The sequence below is a fragment of the Cynoglossus semilaevis genome, unplaced genomic scaffold (genome assembly GCF_000523025.1).
Source record: "Cynoglossus semilaevis isolate Cse_v1.0 unplaced genomic scaffold, Cse_v1.0 scaffold1033, whole genome shotgun sequence".
Taxonomy (NCBI): Eukaryota; Metazoa; Chordata; class Actinopteri; order Pleuronectiformes; family Cynoglossidae; genus Cynoglossus; species Cynoglossus semilaevis.
In genome coordinates this window covers 963957-983905 of record NW_007585109.1, presented here as the reverse complement: position 1 = coordinate 983905, position 19949 = coordinate 963957, and the positions used below count along the sequence as shown (strand labels likewise).

At 38.9% G+C, this 19949-nt stretch overlaps 1 protein-coding gene across 2 annotated transcripts in view; it reads right to left on the bottom strand.

Moving 5' to 3' along the window:
• Positions 1-19949, bottom strand: part of LOC103398389 (protein kinase C-binding protein NELL1) — a 194480-nt gene that overhangs the window by 4832 nt on the left and 169699 nt on the right. Inside the window, exons 16-19 of one of the 2 annotated variants that reach the window (XM_017030667.2) lie at positions 11995-12090; positions 6613-6753; positions 2033-2226; positions 35-120 (exon numbers count right to left, since the gene is read on the bottom strand). In XM_017030667.2, coding sequence (XP_016886156.1) covers positions 58-120; positions 2033-2226; positions 6613-6753; positions 11995-12090 — 494 coding nt within the window. In that variant the 3' untranslated portion in view covers positions 35-57. The remainder of the gene's footprint in view (positions 1-34; positions 121-2032; positions 2227-6612; positions 6754-11994; positions 12091-19949) is intronic. The other variant, XM_008336989.3, reaches the window with a different exon arrangement.

Genomic DNA, 19949 nt, shown 5'->3' with positions numbered 1-19949 from the left:
TTTACAAGTACATAAATGTGTTAGAATTTGACACCTTCATAGTGCTTGAAAGAATGCTCAGCGGTCTATCTGCAGATGGATGGATGGATGGATGAACGGATGGATGGATTTTCTTTTATTCTGTAAAAAAGCAATCCTCTTCTGATTCACTGTGATCACATTTGAACAATTCTTGAAGTTCCATTTTATAACAGGGCCATGAATGAAGCAAAATGTGTTAGAGGAGCTGTATTTGGGCCGCAACACTGATTTACATGCAGACCCAGAAAAAAATGACCTGATGGGCTCCATTACTCAGTACAGCCAGTACTATCTGTCCAAGTCATGACAGTGTAATGCAAATGTGAAATGTGTTACACAAAATTGCTCTCTCAAAATGTATGGAGGCCATGAAATCATTCTGTGTACCATTAAAAGGGCAATTCAGAGGCAATTTTTTATTGAACCTGTGACTGTGACTATTGGGTCCCCTGAGGTGTCAGTATTGATGGCCTTGGTCTTTACAGCTACTTGGCCAGTTACAGTGTGGAAGTCTTCTTCTTCTTATTATTATTATTATTATATAATACAATTATTATAATAAAACCAAGAAATGTGGTTTTTATAATAATATTAAATAATAATAATAATAACAAGGCCTTGTCTATAGAAAATATTTTAAATTCAAAACTATTTATTTCCCATCACCTATCCTACAGTTTCAGCCATCTGTCATTTTTTGTAAGGCTTCAAAGCTAAAGCATATTTTAATTTGCACACAATGCTCTGTGGTGACAGTGTTCACCCTTCAGTTTCACATTTGGTGAATGTCCGACATCTGACTTGGTTCATGACATGACAGCCATAATAACAAACCAACAAGGCTGAAAATCCTGAACACTGATCCCCAGTGTGAGAACAGCAGCTCAGCTGCTTTTCATTCGTCTTGTCTTCTAAGCTCAGTTTTCTTTATAGGATGGCACTGGGTCAACTACTGCTGCGACAGCCCATTTTTTTCCAAAAAAATGAACTTTCCTTGTAAAAAATGTCTGGTTTTAAAATGCTTTTTAAAGTTACATTTAATCTTTTAAATTCTAGAGTCATTGTTACCAGTATATCAAAGTATAAAACATAAACTATAGACTGTGGTAAAAAAAGTCCTCTTATAATTAAATAAACTGACCTTCTATATTAATCCCACAACACTACACTGCAGAACCACTCTTATCAAACAAATAACATACAAAACATACAAAATATGTATGAAACATATGCATGTTCAGATGTCAATCATGTGTTAGTCATGCATTGAATTAACATATTATGGTGTTATATATAATATTTCACACCATAATAGTCTGTACAGATACATTCATTTTCCCTATGGCCACCATGTGAATTCCTTTTATTGTTCATACTGTCTAGATACTAAATGTCACATTATGACAGAGAAATACACATACACACACAATATACATAAGAACTGTAGCTGAAGTGTGTAGTGCAAAGTGTGTTACAACAGATAATTCTCCTAATACTCTCTGCCTTGTTTGCATTTGGAATTCACTTCAACGCTATCTGTTCAACACCTTGGTCTTAAGATTTCCACAAACCTTATTTTTCCTATTTTACATTAAAGTTTCCATTGGACAGCCTCTCTTACACAAAGATAAATCTGATCAATATCTCCATGCAGGCACAATCCTGAGCACAGCAATGAGTCGTTAAACTGCCATGACTATTTGTCAGGATGTAACACAGCCTAATCACAAACAGATGGGACTCAGGGCTGTTTCTGTTCTTTTTATTTTTTTGAATTTTTTCTCCAGAGTCTATCCTGATATGGAGGGTATTTAATCTCTCCTGAGGCGAGGAAATAGCAGAAAATATTGGTTTGGTTTGTAACTATTTACAATTCTTCATTTAATTGCTCCTTCAGATGTCTGTCTTTGCGGATGCTGTGTAGTAAATCGACATCAAATCTCTCATAGCTGCTAATCACATGTAAGGGTTAATGTAAGAATATAATGTTAAAGTGTTTGTCCCTCCCTACCTTGCAGGAGCAGATAGTGCACCGGTCAAAGGTTGGTGTCCACTCTTCTCCATTGCGTCTAATTGTTTCTTCCTGCGGGCAGTCGCCACTACAGCCAGGGCCAGACACACACATACAGTCATATCCTCCTGGGAGATTCACACACACACTGTCATTCCAGCAAGTGTGCGTCTCCAAAGCACACTCATCAATATCTGCAAAACAAAGAGAATCAGTGCGAATTACTTACAGGATGAACAGTGATGTCATCAAGGTCACAAGTAAAGCTAATACAGCGCTCAATTATTAAGCTGCTACAGCAACACTTTTAGTTTTCAACATTCAGAAGAGCCTCTGTCACTCGGTTTATGTCATGGACCAAACCTAGCACCACTGCTTTGTCACTAGATTAGAAAACAAATTAAGCAGCTGCTCTGTTTTGACATGCGTATCTGATTGGCTGCTAACATCAGATTATTGATGTGTTTCTATCTTAGTCATTGAAGAAAGTTTGACAAAGAATGTGTATTACTTTGTTCAGCTAAGGTAATCTAACAGTGACAGGCAGTTAAAAACTCACCCACGAGGTGGCAGCAAATTGTTAATAATTAATTGTTAATTGTTAATAATTAAAGAAAGAGAGCGACTCAGATGTAGAAAATCTTTGTGTGTCTTGCTTGAATTTCTGTGAGCATATCAACTTTGTGTTCAACTAAACAGGCACAGGTTTCTCACTGAGTTAGTAAATTGTGAGTTAATGGAAACAAACAAACAAAAAACAAAAACAAAAACAAACACTATTTCATTTCATTTCACTTTTTGGAACACTGACTTAGAACACAGTTGGGTATAGGACACATTGTCTCCTTCTTTCCCAGCTCTACTAAAGCTTTTTAACTACTTCTAAAACAGTGTTTTGCAAGAACTGATTTCTGTAGTGCTATACAGCAAAGTGTAAAAGAAAGGCATCGTCTTTTAACTGTTCCCTTTAGAAGTCACTAGAGTGAAGCATCTGCCTTCATCTCACCCTCTCCATCGTTTCTCTTACTGTTAGTTCAACCAGCTCCGTGTTCTCCTTCACTGCGGCTATGAATCAGCTCTGACATCTATCTCAATTCCTCCCACACCACGGCTCCGTCTACAACATTATTTCTCCAGTTTATCCACTATTTCTCATCAGCACATCATCATCCAAACCCTTTTACACTGCTTTACCTCAGCTTTCATATGGTTTTTTATTGCTCATAAAATAGCAAATAGGACACAGACAGCCCTTTTAAGATCCTATAGTTTGTCATAAAGAGACATTACACTTTCACAGGAATAAACAGCTGCTTTGTGCTTGATCATCATTTTTTTAAATAATGCAAATCAGTACAAACACAGAATCTGTTGCTGTTTTTTATTACCTTGCTTATTAGCAAAGTGCAAGGAAACAGGACAAATCTCTCTGTACTGTACTCTCTGTAAAAAAGGTGACATTTTATTCTTTTATTTCCCTTAAGTATGGAGGCTAAGAGTGAGAGGTAAAGAAAGAGCAAAGTGCTTCTGACAGTAGTTCTGCTCTCCTGTCTGCCTGCAGGTATCGATCACACCCACATAACACTGCTGGAACCCTGTCATGGCTGTGTGAAGAAAGGCAAAGAGAATGAAAATGAAATAAAAATGAAATATTGTAAGATCTGCTCATTATGAAGTATACTTATGAAGTATACCTACTTACCCTGCTTTAACATAACATAAAATACAAATAGATTTTTATTTGAAACCTTGTTTTCTTAAAACATAAAATATCTACTTTTCTTAAACACTTTAACCATCACAGCCCTGTTTAGGAGCCAATGAAGCATCTTTTTTTTTTTGAACAGGTATTTTAGACCATATAAAACTTGACTCTCGGGACTGCGACAGGCTGGATTTGTACCATAATTTGTACCATTTGTATCATAAAACAAAATAGAGTCTAAAAACCTGATTGGTGTTTGGTCCTCTGTCCTTTAATGCTATAGGTGATACATTTTTGGAATTTTTATTTGTAGAAAACATCTCTATACAAATCATCCACTTCAGAATTTCCTCTTTCAAGCCTTTTACTGGTCACGTGCTTTGACTGTAGCAGTTTTATACAAGGGCATGTTTAAAAAGGAACTTATTCTTCTTTAATAAGGTCTCATTAAATTGGTGGTAGGACTCCTGCTTGCCACCAGTGGGCTCTTTGTTTGGTACTGCTAAGTCCGGAATCCATGGTTGGGCTGCATGAGGAGATGAAAATCACTCTACAGACTACTGCTGCAAGCAGCACTAATGGAGGCAGCAGCTAAAATTAATATGATTCATTTTATAGTCGATGGAGAGAAAAAAACTTTTCCACTTTGTGGCAGGAAATTTTAAATCTTGAAAGAAATTGATTATTTGAATGTGGAAATGAATCTTGACTGGCATAAAACACCATACAAGTACAAAAACATGTTGTATTTATTTTATATATTTCTATATGTATTTTATGACAGCTACATCTGAAATGCTTTGGCTTTTTTTCATGCAAACTCTTGGTGGGGAGGGAAGGATGGTGATAGGTGCAGCCTAGAGGTTGAAAGATCTAAAAAATAATGCACTGAAAATTGCAGCTCACTACTCCTGTTCAAAAATATAATAAAAAATAAAATGGATAACCTCTGACACAAAGACTATTCTCCTTGATCATCAAATACTGGCTGCACAAACTGCACCAACAACAGACATAACCCCAGACTTTTGACACTAAACACACACTGCAATTGGTTGCAGGATCAAGTTTTGCTGGATAGAGATGGGAGAAAACAGCTTGGCTCAGAATTGATTGTTCCTGTAACAGACTATTCTCGTGCTAAGTGAAATCCCCATCAGCCCGTTAGAGACACTGTACCTTTGGTGGAGGAAGATTAATGCCCTTAATGCTACATTCACAGCTGCTGCTCAAAGATGAAGCTCAGTTGATTCTCACATGTGGGCTGGAAAAGTCTGTTTTTACAACCAAACACAAAGCCCCAGGAGATAACAGAGCAGAAAAAAATCCCAGGGAAAAATCCCTGTACAGGCATAAAAACAACAACGTGTTGATAAATGAAGCAAATAAATCCCTGTGTCAGATGTTGGTAATTAAAAGGAAATCGGGAAAATCCGTGTGTGGGTATTTTACATTATTTTTGTTGGCAGCACATATGGAAAGGTCATGTTCTTAACCCGAAGAGAGAAAACTGCCTGCACACACCGACTGCGGGGCTACAGTTGTGGTGCATTACACTTATCTACCACACATCTGTTTAATAAAGCCACCATTCCTCCCTCCAGCGAATGCATAATGAGGAGTCCAAGTAGCTTTTAGTCCAAACGATTAAGGAAAAGAACTGTTGTTTGCAGCTGCCTCGCACTTCATCACAACCGGTACGCAAACAAACGCCAAGCAGCAATTAACCATCAGTGCAGCTGCACAGAATGCTTCGGCTAAACTTGATGCTGAAAAGTTTCAATGCAGAACTCATAACACTCAGCTTCTGACGACATGTACTGTATTATGTGTGAAGACATGTAAGTCCTATGTAAGTATGAAACAATTAACACCTCTCAGGGGAACTGTAGTTAAGAATGTGTGTTTAAAGCAGTAGTTCCCAACTATTTGGCTTGTGACCCTATTTCTTGCAGCTGTCACTCAAGATGCCTCAGCTCAGATATCTTTACCTGCTACATTTTATTTTAACTGGCTTTATACACATGAAAGTTGTTTAAGATTGTGTGTCATTTTTATTGTTTTTAAAAAATAATTAGTTGAAAAAATAGTTGTTGTTTTTTTTTACCATTTACTAGACATTAAAGGTGACCCGAGGTTGATTGAACACAGATTTAAAGGAATATGAGGAAATTAAAATTTTACATTTAGCAAAGTTATAAAAAAATGAAAGATTACAATTTGGTGCATCATCAGTAATGTTGACAAAACCCACACAGGAGCCCTGCTGTTCCTAGTTTCTCTTTTAACTGTGTCCCCGTGTTTGTGGGAAAACAATCTCATGGCGCTAAATTTAACAGCAGCAGCAGCAGGCTGATGTGTGTTTCTCATAAATATCTCATTAAGATGTGATTGCGTGTGTGTGTATGTGAGAGAGATAGGGAGAGATGGGGAGAGGGAGAGAGGGAGAGGGAGAGGGAGGGAGAGAGAGAGAGAGAGAGAGAGAAAGAGAGAGAGAGGGAGAGGGAGAGAGAGAGAAAGAGAGAGATTTTCACTGCATGGTTTGAACTCTGGCTGTGAAGGTGAGAAGATCTCTGATTAGCTTCCTACATGTCTGCTGCTGGCATGTTTGAGTAGACACACATGAACCCGGCACAGTTTGAAGCTACAATCACAAGCTCATTTTTCCAAACCAGGTACATCCAGCTTTTGTTTGGGAAGGCGGAACTGAAAAAAAATACTCCAGGGTGCAAGCATAAAGGCAGAATTCCAACTCTGTGAGCAACAAAGAGTGAATAGTAGCTTCAGTCTGTGTTGGACATGCAGAGGCTGCATACTGTAACTGGCATTTATAAGCAGTGACAAGAATGTGATGAATTTTTCAGTATATTCTCACCGATGCAGGAACTTCCATCAAGCATGTAGGAGCCATTGTCATGGAAACCATTCCTGCACTCGCAGTGGTACCAGCCTGGGAGGTTGACACAGCGGGAGTGGTTGTGACACTCGATCAGGCCCTCTGCACACTCATCGATATCTGTGGACACAAACGCACACAGTCGCATCAGTATCACTTCAAATGATTTTTCCCTTCCACCAAAACAAGGCCCAGACTTGGCCTTGGTGGGCTCTTCTTTTTAAACTCTTCTTTGATCTATGTTAGCTACAGCAGTGAATGTTAAACCACACAGAGCAAACTGCAATTACCAGAGCATGGTGGGGTCAGTGGCTGCCCAGATTAGACTGGCAACATCTCTGCAGCCCTTCTGGCACAGTAGGGATCAAAGTCTTTTATAAACCACAGTGTTTGGCAGCAGTGCATTTTCCTTTGTGACTTCTCTACTTCTTATTCTCCCTCACCCTCCTTTTTCTACTTGGCTCGCTTTGTCTCCGGGATGTGGTGTGCATACACATGCTTAGCCCAGAGGTGTTGGGTCTTTGCTCTCTTAAATCTCTCTCATTCATTATGTATGGTGCGAGCCTCACATTTGCACATCTGCAGCTTTTCTTTTTTTTTTTTTAACTTCTGGCTCTAGGACCTGAACTGCACAATCCCATAATAGGTAAAGTGTGACCTTCAGTTTTCCCTTTAATAAAGCTAACACACACACCATAGCACATTTGGAAATGTGCAGAGTGCTCATTAACTGCTATGACTGCATGTTTCGAGAATTGCTGAAAGCCAGAAAGCTTTTGTAGCTGGGTGAGTAGAACATGTTTTTCTTTAAGTGAGGAACTTACGGACACATGCACGCTCACAGTGAACCTCTGGGTGAGCCATTTAGCAGAGTGTGGTTGTTTTGTTGGGGATGTCTGGTGAGCTGCAGGTAATAGGACGTGATGCCCTCTGGAAGGGCTCCGCTGATTAGGGTGTGTAAGAGGAACTAACCCTTCAACTGAAAGGCATTGTGGGATGAATGATGGGACCAAAGAGGTTAACATAATGGCAGCAGAAACATATAGTTACTTGCTCCTCAGTAACTGACCCCAAAACACACGTACAATGTGTTAAGAGACCATTTTTACCGTATTTTTTTCTGAATTTCCTTGCCTTGAAACTTTACAGTCACATTGTTCTCAAGCTGGCATTTCACCAAATGCAGGCACAAGCTTCTCACTGCCAGAGCAGCATATAATTCCAGGAAACATATTAAGAAATTTTCCTAAGTTTAGTCACAGCTAATTTAAGATGGCTTCAGTTGAGCAGATCAGAGGGACAGTTGTACTGAGGAGAGATACTGAATATATCTGACAAAGGATGTTGGAGATGGAATTGCATGGAAAGAGGAGAAGAGGAAGGAGATTTGCAGATGTCATAAAAGAGGACATGGTAATAAAAGAAAAGAATGATGATAAACAATTAAAACTACATATTTGCTTATGTCAATGCCAAAAATTGTTTGAATCCTGTGTCCACTTTTGTACCATGAAAAAAGTTCAAATGCTTTAAAACCCTGTCAGAACCTTCACTCTCCTCTGGTATAAAACTCCTTGTAGCAGCTTAACATTGATATTTGGATTTAACTATTGCAGAAATTAACACTCATGAAAAAATAACATGCTATGTTTTTATCTACTCATATCTACTAATGCAGTTTAAATTTTTTTGACAGTCAATTACATCCAGGGCAAGCAGCCATTAACTGAATGTCAAAATAATCATCTATCATTTGTCAAAACACATAAATGCAAAGCTCCTGGGTCTCTGTGTCAACAGTGAGGTGGAACACTGTCCTTGCTAATCCCACAGCATAAGACGGCAGCCACCAGTCACTGTGGCTTCACAGTGGAAGTGCACAGCTGCGAGTCGCTTAGAAATACACCACAGCGACTCCACATATCATTTTATATAGCTCACAGTCTAATTAATGAACCTGCAGCGCACCGTATGTTTGCTGCAAATCTCACCGTCCCTGTAACCATTTAAATGATCTGTCACGGCTGCAAATAAAATAAACTGTTTAGTAGAAGTTAAAACTGTGGAACCAGCATTTTTTTAAACAGGAAGAGACTATTCATTATTTTTATGTTCGCTTTTCTCACTTCCTTTTGTTAGTACATCTTATAGGACTTTATACATCTTATAGGACGCCTTATTTACTATGAGGAGGATTACACAAATACAGATTCTCCTTCTGCATGAAGAGATAGGCCAGAATAAAATTCTTAGCTAGATTGAGCTGGGATTAGATAAAGACCATCAAGTAGGAGTGAAGAAGCAGATGTGGTACCCAGGGACAAAGGTGCAAAAACTAAATAGGACAGCAGTGAGTGAAATGACAACAAATCAAAGACGAGGACCCAAGTCACAGCTGGGCGAAGAATACCGTAAAATTAGAGAAACAAAAAAATGTTTTCACATTATCTGCTGTATACCATTTTGCGATAAGTCCCCCCCCCCCGACCCCCCCAATTTAAAACCCTGTTTTGGTGACAAAATTTGTTTTGTTTTTGCATCTTTAAAGACATTTGCAAAGATAAAAGAAATACATTCCAGAGACTAAGTCACCAGCAACAGAGCAGGGATTCACTGCAATTTCTCTTTTTTTTTGTCACGCTAATTTAAACGGTTGTGATACAGCAGCATGGTTTTCCCCTGGGATCAATTACTTCTTAACATATGTTTACATGCTGAGAATAGATGGAGGAAGTGAAAAGGGTTCATTCACTGATGAGATTGGATGGTTTTCAACTTTCAACTCCAAGTCTATTAGGTATTTAAAATAGCTCCTTGACAAACGTTTGGCCTGATGGTGGCACCAGAGGTCAGCACCGCATCATTAAAGTGTCCATTTCAATGCTTCTGTGTCCACTCTAATATGAGCTGAAGTGTCTGGTGTCAACACCACAGTTCAGCTCATATTTAAAGACTATTAGTCAATATTTGCAATCTGAGAGCTGTTCACTGTTCACCGCTGCGATTGTTGCACGAGAAGCAGCTGGTTTCACAAGGCCTGTGATCCTTTTATTGTCATTTAGAAAGTCATCCATCAAACACCTAGTAAAGACTTTTTATTTAGACACATTAAGGTTCATTTTATTCACATACTGTCAATAATTTCTGCTGCTGAACAGTTATATGAAGCCACTCATTAACAAGTGTATGTTTGTGTGTTTGTGTGTGTGTGGGTGTGTGTGTTGGCAAGCAGTTATTTGCTTTCTCTCTCTGTCAGTGGCAGTGAAGTGGATAGGTGACCTTCTGGTGGCATGAAGTACAATCTGATGAAGTGCACAAACACACACACATATACCCACACACACATATACACACACAGACACACTCCATCAATCTTTGTTAGAGCCACAGGAAGGAAAGCAGCCAGACAGCATTTCACAGCTGCCTGTGTTTCCTTGAATTACAATGCAAACAGGAGCACAAAGTACTTTTTTGCTTCACTTCAGTTCTATCTTTCAGAGTGCATCAGGGTGTGAGGACACAGTGACAGCCCAGACCTGCAGAGGGCTAAATACAGTTATCAAAATACGTCTTTAAGCTCAGTGAAAACTCCTCCGGACTGTTGGAGTTGACATAATTACAGTATTCTGTGGGGCACATGCAGAAACTTGGTTTTTGATATGAAAAATACCCACATAGGTGCATTGTTACTTGACAAATTAAAAACAAGAAAGATGCAATAAATTAAATTAAAGGAGCATTCCCAGTGAAAATGAAACACAGTCAAGCTCTAACTAAGAGGTGCAATGCCACACCTGCAGACTGATAGTGTTCTATTAATTTCTCCTTGTGTTTAGTTGTTTAATTTTCTAAATATTAATTTCACCTAACTGTGAAACACTAACATGATAAGGTTTCTTGCTGTTTTTGAAAATTGGTTACTTATTCTTCACAGCGAGTGAACAACAGGGGTCATTTTAGGAGGAACTGTTCAGCCTCTGCTTTTTTAAAGTCTGTTACAACAACAACAACAACAACAACAACAACAACAATAATAATAATAATAATCATAATCATCATCATCATCATCATCATCATCCCAGAGTGGACCTTTAGGGGCAACGTGGTCAAATATAAACAGACAATTGTGAATAAAGGATCAACCAGTGTCTCTGATTGACTCTAAATGTAGGTGTTCTCAGTCTCTGCACGTCACAGAGGAGGTAAAGGGCAGGTGGAACGGAAACGACAAATTTATTGTACGTACAAGACATCCAGTCCAAGTTGGGAATATAAGTTAAATTTAGGACCTGCACCACTTCCAGCAGATGCCTATGGCAAGCCTTGAGGGTAAAACTCCATCATCTTGACAGAAGAAGCAAATGGAACTATTTTATTTCCGTGACTCTGTAAGAGCATGGTGTGTACAGATCACAGCATGTAGACTGTTTACGTACATTAGTAAGTAAATAAAGATATTAATGTTACTCCTTTGAACATTTTCAAGGAGGAGTGCAATCCCTTATCCTGTCTTTAGGTATTTTATAAAGACAAAGACCTTTGGGCAGTTTGACCTCACGTGTCTGCTTACATTTGACGTCTATATTCACACAACTGACCAAATGCACCAAAGCAGGGCTTCAGAGAGAGAGAAATGAGTCATTTCCTCTGCCTAACAGGCAGCTAGGACTGACAGCTGTAGATTTTGTGACACCTACGTGGCTGCGGCCGTGTGCAGAACTACCGTACTGTACATGCAGCCCTGAAAGGAAACTATGGCAACCTGCTGTCACTAGATGACCTGTGATTGTTGCACTCTGAGAAAACAGGTTGATCAATTCTGTGAAATCAGACCGTGGAGAACAGACCGAGAAGAGAAAAGAAAAAAACCCAAAATGATTGAAAAAGAGAGAATAAAAAAAAGACAGGGAAAAAATGAGTGAAGCTGTAAAAGGGATGGCAGAGAGAAAATTACAGGTAAAGAAAAAGTGATTGTGGGTCTAAGTGAGAGAGGAAGCGGGAGATAAAGGAGAGAAAACGACAAAGAAGGAGGTAGGAAAATAGGGATGTGAGGCGATGGGTGGAGGAGGTGTGGAGAGAAGCATTAGCTGTCCTTTTCTACAGCTCTCCTGGGATTCTCTATTGCTGCAGTGTCCAATTTAAGGTTTAGCTTTAGAGTTTGTGCGTGTGGGTGTGTGAGTGGCAGAGATAAAAAGCGAAACAAAGAGCGTCAGGATTGACCAGGTGACCCTTTGTCTGATGTCATTACTGAGACTCTTGGGAGAGAAAAAACAACATGCAGCTCCATTTGAGTGTTAATTGGCTGGAACATCTGAATATGCTGGACATGTAAGGAGTCCAGCAGGGTTCCCAGGGCCTTACCTGTCTCACAGCGGCGTCCTGTGAATCCCGAAGGACAGACGCACGTGTTGGGAGACACACAGGTCCCTCCACTCCGACATCCCTCTTCACAAAAGGCTGAAAGAAAAAAAGCAAACAGAAGAGTTGGCTTTGTCTTCCTGTAGTAAACGCAGCAGCAGCAGCACAAATGAGTTGTTAAATTTCTGCAGTTTAAGGTTATTACAGAGTGTGAAGTAGTTCCCTTGACTGTTAATAAAAACAATATAATTGCTCTGTCAGAGACTTGACTCTTTTTTGTCATTCACATGGAATTTTATACAGTTTTATTAGTTTTTATTTAAAATACAAATGCATGCCTTTGTCAGCGCGACCTGCCACAGGCCTATTATAAAAATGAATGACAACCTGAGCATCCGGATGAAACGGCTGCACTTTTATCACCTAACACCACCTCACACCCAGCCTCTACTGAAATCTGTTTCCTTTAGAATGAATTTTGCTTGAGTGAACGTGTCTGTTGTGAAATCAGTCTCCGCAGTCATCCTGAGGACGGCTTCCTCCATGTGGCTGAAAGAGGATCTGACTGATGGATGTAAACAGTCTGAGCAGATGAAACTGCCTGATGTGGCAACAGTGCTGCCTTTTTGAAGGTAGCATTAATAAATCTTTTATTTGTGCTATGAAAGAGAAGAGAGCGAGAGAGAGACAGAGAGAGAAATGGGTTTACAGCTTTATTTCAGACAGACAGTCATTTGAAAAAAAAAATGTAAACACCACTATATGATTATCTGTTCTGTTGTGTCCTGAAGAACCCGCTGTTGCTTTCAAGGACCACTTTAGAAACAAATATTAGTTACATTTTACATTCAAAACATATTTTCCTACCATAGTATAAATGGTGCATACATCACACACATTTTGCTTGCAGCTTGTCAACTTTGCAGCTTGAGCAAGTGAGTTTTGGTGCAGGTGGACTACGACTACTACTTCTACTACTACTACTACTTCTACTACTACTACTTCTACTACTACTACTACTACTACTACTCCTGGGACTGCTATTTTCAAATGATCTGTGCACACAGCAAGTGTCTGGCAAACTGGCTCAGACTGAAAATCTGCACCTCCGAAACTGTAGTTCATGGATAATTTATTCGTAATAAAACCATTGGCCTATCAGGAAAATCCTTACTGTTAAATGAAGTACTACCACAACTGGCACTTTATTTAAATTCTGAAACCACACACAATGTTGTTAGGTTGATCTATTGCATTATTGCCCAGTCCAGTCTCTGCAGGGCTGCCTGTAAAATTAGTTCTGGCCCTGATTTCTACTTTTCTTTTAGACCATTTAGAGCAAGAACTGCAGTGTTCTGAGCCTGTGATTTATTCACTCCAGTATTTCACCAATGCTTCATTATTTTGGCAACAAAAATATATTTGCAGAGGCAGCTCATGCACCACAGTTTGAGAACCACCAGTCCAAGTCACTAGAAAGCAAAACAAAAAAACATGATTGCTTAGAGTGTAAGGTGGAGGCTGAAGCATAGCAAAAGCCAGCTCATACAGATGGACAATTATACAATTACAATTTATACCTGTCTATTCTGTCACAAATGGAAGGTAACATTGCATATACAGTCTATTGGTCTAAATAAAGACTTTGTCTATTCAGTCGGTCCTCAGCTTACAACATCCTTGCCAAGAAATTTGCACAAAAATGAGTTGTGGAGGGGACGAATACGTTGTCACACAGTGCTATATGTGGAAGACGGCTTTGTTCACATTCACTGGGTGTACGCCCTACATTGGATTGTGCTAAGTTTACTTTCTTTTGTTTGTATGTTATGGATTCTGATCTTATCAGTGTACCAGCGTAGGTGAGTGACATAGGAACTTATGTACAGTATGTACTCACAGCATATGAACAGCACTCTGATGTAAGTCGAGGACCTCCTGTATTTTGAAAGTCAACAGAGTTACCATAAGGATGGACACTCGTTGTCAAACACTTTCAAATCGTCATGAATGTCATTTGCCGGAAGTTTTTTTTTTTATCTGATGTGCAGCTGTCTGACAGTTGAGTGTGAGGAATAGCATGTAGGCAAGCATGCATGTGCAACTGCCTGACTGCTTTTGAATGGAGAAGGCTGGCAGAACAAATTCCTGTCATTTGTTCTGCGAGCACAGGTGGTGTGATGCATCACGATACCTGAGAACAACAAAGAACATGGGGCAGGTTGACTGGAGCTGACAGAGAAAGTAGGAGGAAAGAGTAGTTATAGGCTTTAGTATTCAACTGGGCTAAAAAAAAATCTATTTATAGTCACATGCACTAGATGTGTGTCTAAAATATATGGATATGGCTGTAGAATCTGTGGGTGATGTATGTGTGCTGGCTTTTCTGCCTTTGCTTTATGACTCCAGAGAAATATCATTATCAATAAATTATAACGCTGGCATTTGAAAAAAATTAAAATCCATCAAATTGAAGTCACATGCATTAGTGTAATAAATAAGCAGAGTCCAACACCAGAAGCCATTAGCGCGATAATTTGACTAGTTCCACTATTTAAGAAGTTCTATCAGGCCCTCATTAGGAGCCTGATTGCCTCTGTACTAATAAAGCTCACATTTAAGAATTAATTGCACTTATATTGACTCAATCCATCTCCAGCTCTCATTATCATTTTACCATCATCAGCATAATGCTGCCTGTTTGTCAAACTAACGACTTCTAAAGATGAGGGGGGTTCAAAGGAAGTGAGTCTGGAGGAGATTTTTCAAGACTCCCATTTTCTTTTTCTGCTGACAACAATTTACTTAGAAACCCAACAGCCCATCATTTTCAGTTTTACATAGCAAATAAATATCACATATTTCTATGTGAAACTGGTAAAACTATGTGGGAAAGAGAAATATTCCAAGAGTAATTTGTGGCTTCTCAGAGAAGACTGGAATGTTCAATTTACTATTATTATTATTATTACTATCTAGTAGTGGACTACCAGTAGTGTTGCAATAGTTCTTATTATACTTTTTGCAGCGGTATTGTCTACCAGTAGTGTTGCAATAGTTCTTATACTTTTTGCAGCGGTATTGGCTGCAGGGATTTGGCACACAGCTGGACTTGAACTTGTGACCTCCTGGTCCGTCCTCTAATGAGCAGATTTACACATATTTACCATTTGTGATTTTAAATGTGTCAATTTTCTTTTATTTCTCTTGTACTGAACCCATTTTGGCTAAATATTTCCTAAATATAGCCATGAAAACAAATTTGTCTTTGATATGATTAATTGATTAGTAGTGTTTTTTATTATTTTAGTCATAGCCATGCTAACATTTTTTTTTCATTAGCTTATGTGTGCAGAACACTTCATTTCCCCCCACCAGCACACAATCCATATAATTGTCTGCTATTGTTATGTGCAGCCCATGCTCCAGTCTACCTGGGTGTATGTGTAGCTACAAACATATTTCCTCAGAACTGAGACGACTGGTCCTCCCTCCATATTAAATCACTTAGACCCCCTGCTTCGTTCTACTTCTCATATTTATTCTCTTACTCTCCATTTTACTTAACATCTTGCTGACTAGTGGCTTCTTGCAACATTCTCACATCCATAGATTTGCTATTTAGGTTTCCCATTACAGTCCAAGATTGCTTTCCAGTGGGTGGTAAGAGTGGCATTTTGTGCCACGGCTAACAGTCACATTTACAGTTATCATGTGTTCAAGGAGCCACATGGTTATTATCAGTAGTGTCTTAGAGAAAGATGACAGATATTCAACAAATTTAAGTAGAAAAGAGAGAATGTGTAGAATTGAAAAAAAAAAAGAATGCAGGCGCTGAGGGATAAATGTCTGTGAAAAACAACCCTGTGAATAATGAGAATGTAATGAACTGTTAGATTTGTCAAACACAAATGGGTATTTAAACAGATGAATACCCAGAGAATTACCATTCAACACAGACAATTTGGGCCATTTTGTACATTTACTGAATAGGTCATTTTTGAAAACACTTAAGGAAAAGTCATAGAATCACCAATACGTCTTTTCAGAAAACTGAAAAAAAAAATATTGATGCTGAAATAATAATTTCCACACAGCCTAACACTGAGTGTTCTATATTGTACATTTTACAATATGGTTGTACAAAACAAACCCTCCAAGAAATATGAAACACAATGTGCCTGCATATTGCACAGATAATGCAGTGAAAGTAAGACGTGGTTAAAAAAAACCCCCACACAACAGAGACTCATGGAGCATCAGTGATTGCAGGAGAACACACAGGTAGGTACTTAATGACTGTCTTCTCTTTATACCACCTCCAGTGTCTGTGAAATGTCTGCATATCTCCCCTGCTAATAAACGTACAGCAGCCGGCTTGCACTGAGAGTTACAGGACCATTGTTAGCTCACACAAAAGAACTAAAAAAATCAGATACTCAGTGAGGACAGACCAGAAACCTGATTTACTCATACAAATCACTCTCACTTGTAAAACATCAAGCAATTCACCCCAGGCTGCTCCCTCTGTTCGGCATTTACTCAACATCACAGATAATGACTGCACTTACACCACAATAAGGACTCCTGCCAGGTGGCTGCCGTGGATTAAAAATGCATTAAGCATGATTTTTACTGCCATAATGTATCTGTGGAAGAGTTGAAAGGCTGGTTGATCAATACTGCTGACACGACAATTAATTCCACAAGGTACTCTGGGAGATTTCTAGCCCTGGAACGCAGCTCCACATATTTCAAACTACTCAAGAATGAAAGGAGGGAGGGGAAGGAGTGAGTGGGTGAACAAGCAGGAGACATAAAACAGTCGGAGGGATGATTATGCCAATACACAGCAAGACCTTCATCATTTCCCCTTACAATGTTTTTCACTTGATGGCTCGGAGCTTTTTCATAAGCTCCGTTGGAAGGTAAAATGGCGTCTAAACACAATCAATAAGAGCAGCGACATTTAATTAAATATTCTTACTTAAGCTAATGGGGAAACTAATAGTTATAATATAAAGGGTCTACTGCTTTGAACAGGATAGAAATTCTGTGTGTGGTCCAGCTCTGGGTGGAGGGGAGTAGACTTTATTTGTTGGCTGCCTCTCTCCCATCATGCAACCACTGGAGGTCACATAACAATAAAGCAGAACTATAAGCTGTAAAGCTGTAATAAGTTGCTCGGACAGCTGCACTCGGAGGGTTTTGGGCCTGTTGTGATGGTGACCATCATTCACTTTTCCTACGTCTATAGTGTGTGCAGAAAGACAGCTTGAAATGTTGCTTCCATTAGCAGGTGGCAGCTGAAGCGGGGGCCGACACTGAGGTGCCTGTCTAATATTAATTATACCAGACAGGGTGAGAAGACAACAGCAGGAAACCTTCAACCATCACCAACATCTTGTTGAATAAAATACTGTTGGTAATGTTTCAATCAACCACAGAGAAAACCCCTCCCACGGAGAGAAAAGGATATTCCATTTTAAAAGTTGCCATTTGGAACGCAAACCAACACAACGCGTTCAGACTCTTTTGATGTTTTTATGTCCTAGATCAGTGGTGCTCAAACTTTTTATACTCTGTACCACCTGAGAAAACATTGAGCTCTCTGACTACCACCATGATGACCAACATTAGAATATAGCAGCAGAGGCCTTCCCTGTTAGCTCCACCACAGGAGAGATGTTTAGAAATGTTTGTAAAGATGTTTAAATGGTGTGCATGGTATGTTTCAGATTTATTCAGTTGAAAATGTAAATGTGAAAATATGAATTTTCTCTGCGTACCACTAGAGAGCGCTGGCGTACCACCTGTGGTACGTGTACCACAGTTTGAGAACCACTGTCCTAGATTATGGTGTTACCACTCTGTTAGCGTAGGTGAGTGACGTAGGTACTACGTAGGTACTACGCTGACGTAAGTCGAGGACCGCCTGTACTTTGGTCTTAAAACATTTAAGCAATTTAATACTACTTCAAACAATCCCAATACTTTAAATCAAATCTTGTAACCCAAACAACTTGAATGAAGGACTTTCCTGTGTTTGTTTTCTGAGGTAAAACATTCTGAATAATATCTGCATACAGACCAAATGAAGCACCTCATTGTTTATTTATCAGAACAATCTAATTGTTTCATTAAATAGCAGGTCACGGCTGCATCACAGGGATTTGATCTCCTTTCATCTGTTAAGGAGTTTGTGGCTGCTAGTCCCGTCAACGTAGTGTTGGGGTGGGGTGATGCCCTTGGCAGCTAATGTGAGGAGCTTTCATAACAGAGTGCAGAGCAGGATGAGTGATTCCAGCTCTAAATCCATTAAGGAGACACAAACAGGTGAGCAGCTGACAGCACTGTTTTCTCCAACCTCTGCCTTTTTGCTGATAAGACCAGCTTTACTCCTGAGAGATGAGAACCGCTGCTGGAATTACCCATGACCCACACATGCAGGTGGAGGAGGAATCTGCAATTCATTGTGCCCCGATGAAAATCATACGGGGCAAGAGGCGTTTTATCTGAACAGATGCCATGTGTTCTTACCATCGGTATCACAAAACAAACATATTATCATATTTCAGATTTGTGCCACGCTCATCTAACAGCGGAGATAAGAGGAACAAAAGGGCAACAGCGAGAACAAACACTGCCTTTATCTGCAGATTCCACCAAAAAACACTGTCTGTTTCTTTAGCTTCTAGTTTCCAGTGGTTTTTCAGGGAGCAGGCATGACAAGAGTCTGTTGACCTCTTTGCCCTAGGCTTAAAATCCAACCTCAAATTCAGCAAATATTTTTTGATAATAATCAATTTATCTAAAGACAAAATCATTAGCAAGATGTTAGTTTAACCTGAGGGCGTTTGTATAAAACAAAGGATTTTTAATGTATATGTGCGGAAAGCTACATTTTTTCTAATAAGTTTAATTTTTTTAGACAATCAAATTAAACAGGTGACGGTGAAGAAATTTGACTTGTTGGTTAGTTAAAGTTAAGCTCTTAACCTCAAGCTCTTAATTTTTTTTTCATATGTTTTTGATAAATCTAATGCTCACAAATCAGGACTATATGTACAAAGAGTAAAGTTACTACAGTATGTTCGTTTGTGTGTGTATGTGTGTGTGTGTAGCCTGCGGGCTGCCATAAATCAGACAGGACTACACACCTAAAGTGAAGTGTTTAGGAGTCCACAAGCCGTGGGCTTCGTGTTTTTAGTTATCAAATAAAACTCCATGTGGACCGTGTTCACGATGTTAAGGTACGTTGAAGATTATATAAAGTGCAATAGATAAATAAAAAATAACACATTTAGTTTTTTGTTTCTCTTAGACTATTGGGTTCAGAAAGAAAGAAATAATAGGATTTTAAATATGTGGGAAGGATAACCTTTCCATTCCAAGTTATGGCAAATAATAACAAGAAAAAAACAATCAAATTGAATTTAGAATAAAAATAGATGTAGAGCATGAAACTTAAACAATGATTGAATCAGGAAACATACTCAGTAACAAGGGAAATAAATAAGACACCAAATGTATAAGGCAGCTTGTGCAGGTGAACTAGCATATGAAATAATTTGTTTAAACCAAAACTGCAACAACTTCTTAATTTTGTGTTTATAAATAGGACAGAACAGAAAGGTTTTTTTCTTTAGAAAAATCCAGAGTAATATTCCACAGAGGTACTTTTTAACCTCTGTGGAAACGAAGACAGTTACAGATTATACGTTCCCTCAAGACATTGGTCTAAGGACTGGTGATTAAACCAACATGAAAGCGCTTTAATTGGCAGTAAGTCTAATGGCCACTAAGCACAAGCTTTCAGCCATGTTTAATCAAACAAAAAACCTGCAAAGATTTCACAGTCATATTATTTCTTTTTAAAAGCTTATTCCATGTAAATTTGTTTTTCTGCTCTCGATACATTTATTAAACTAAACACAAGGTAAAAAAAAAACATCAAC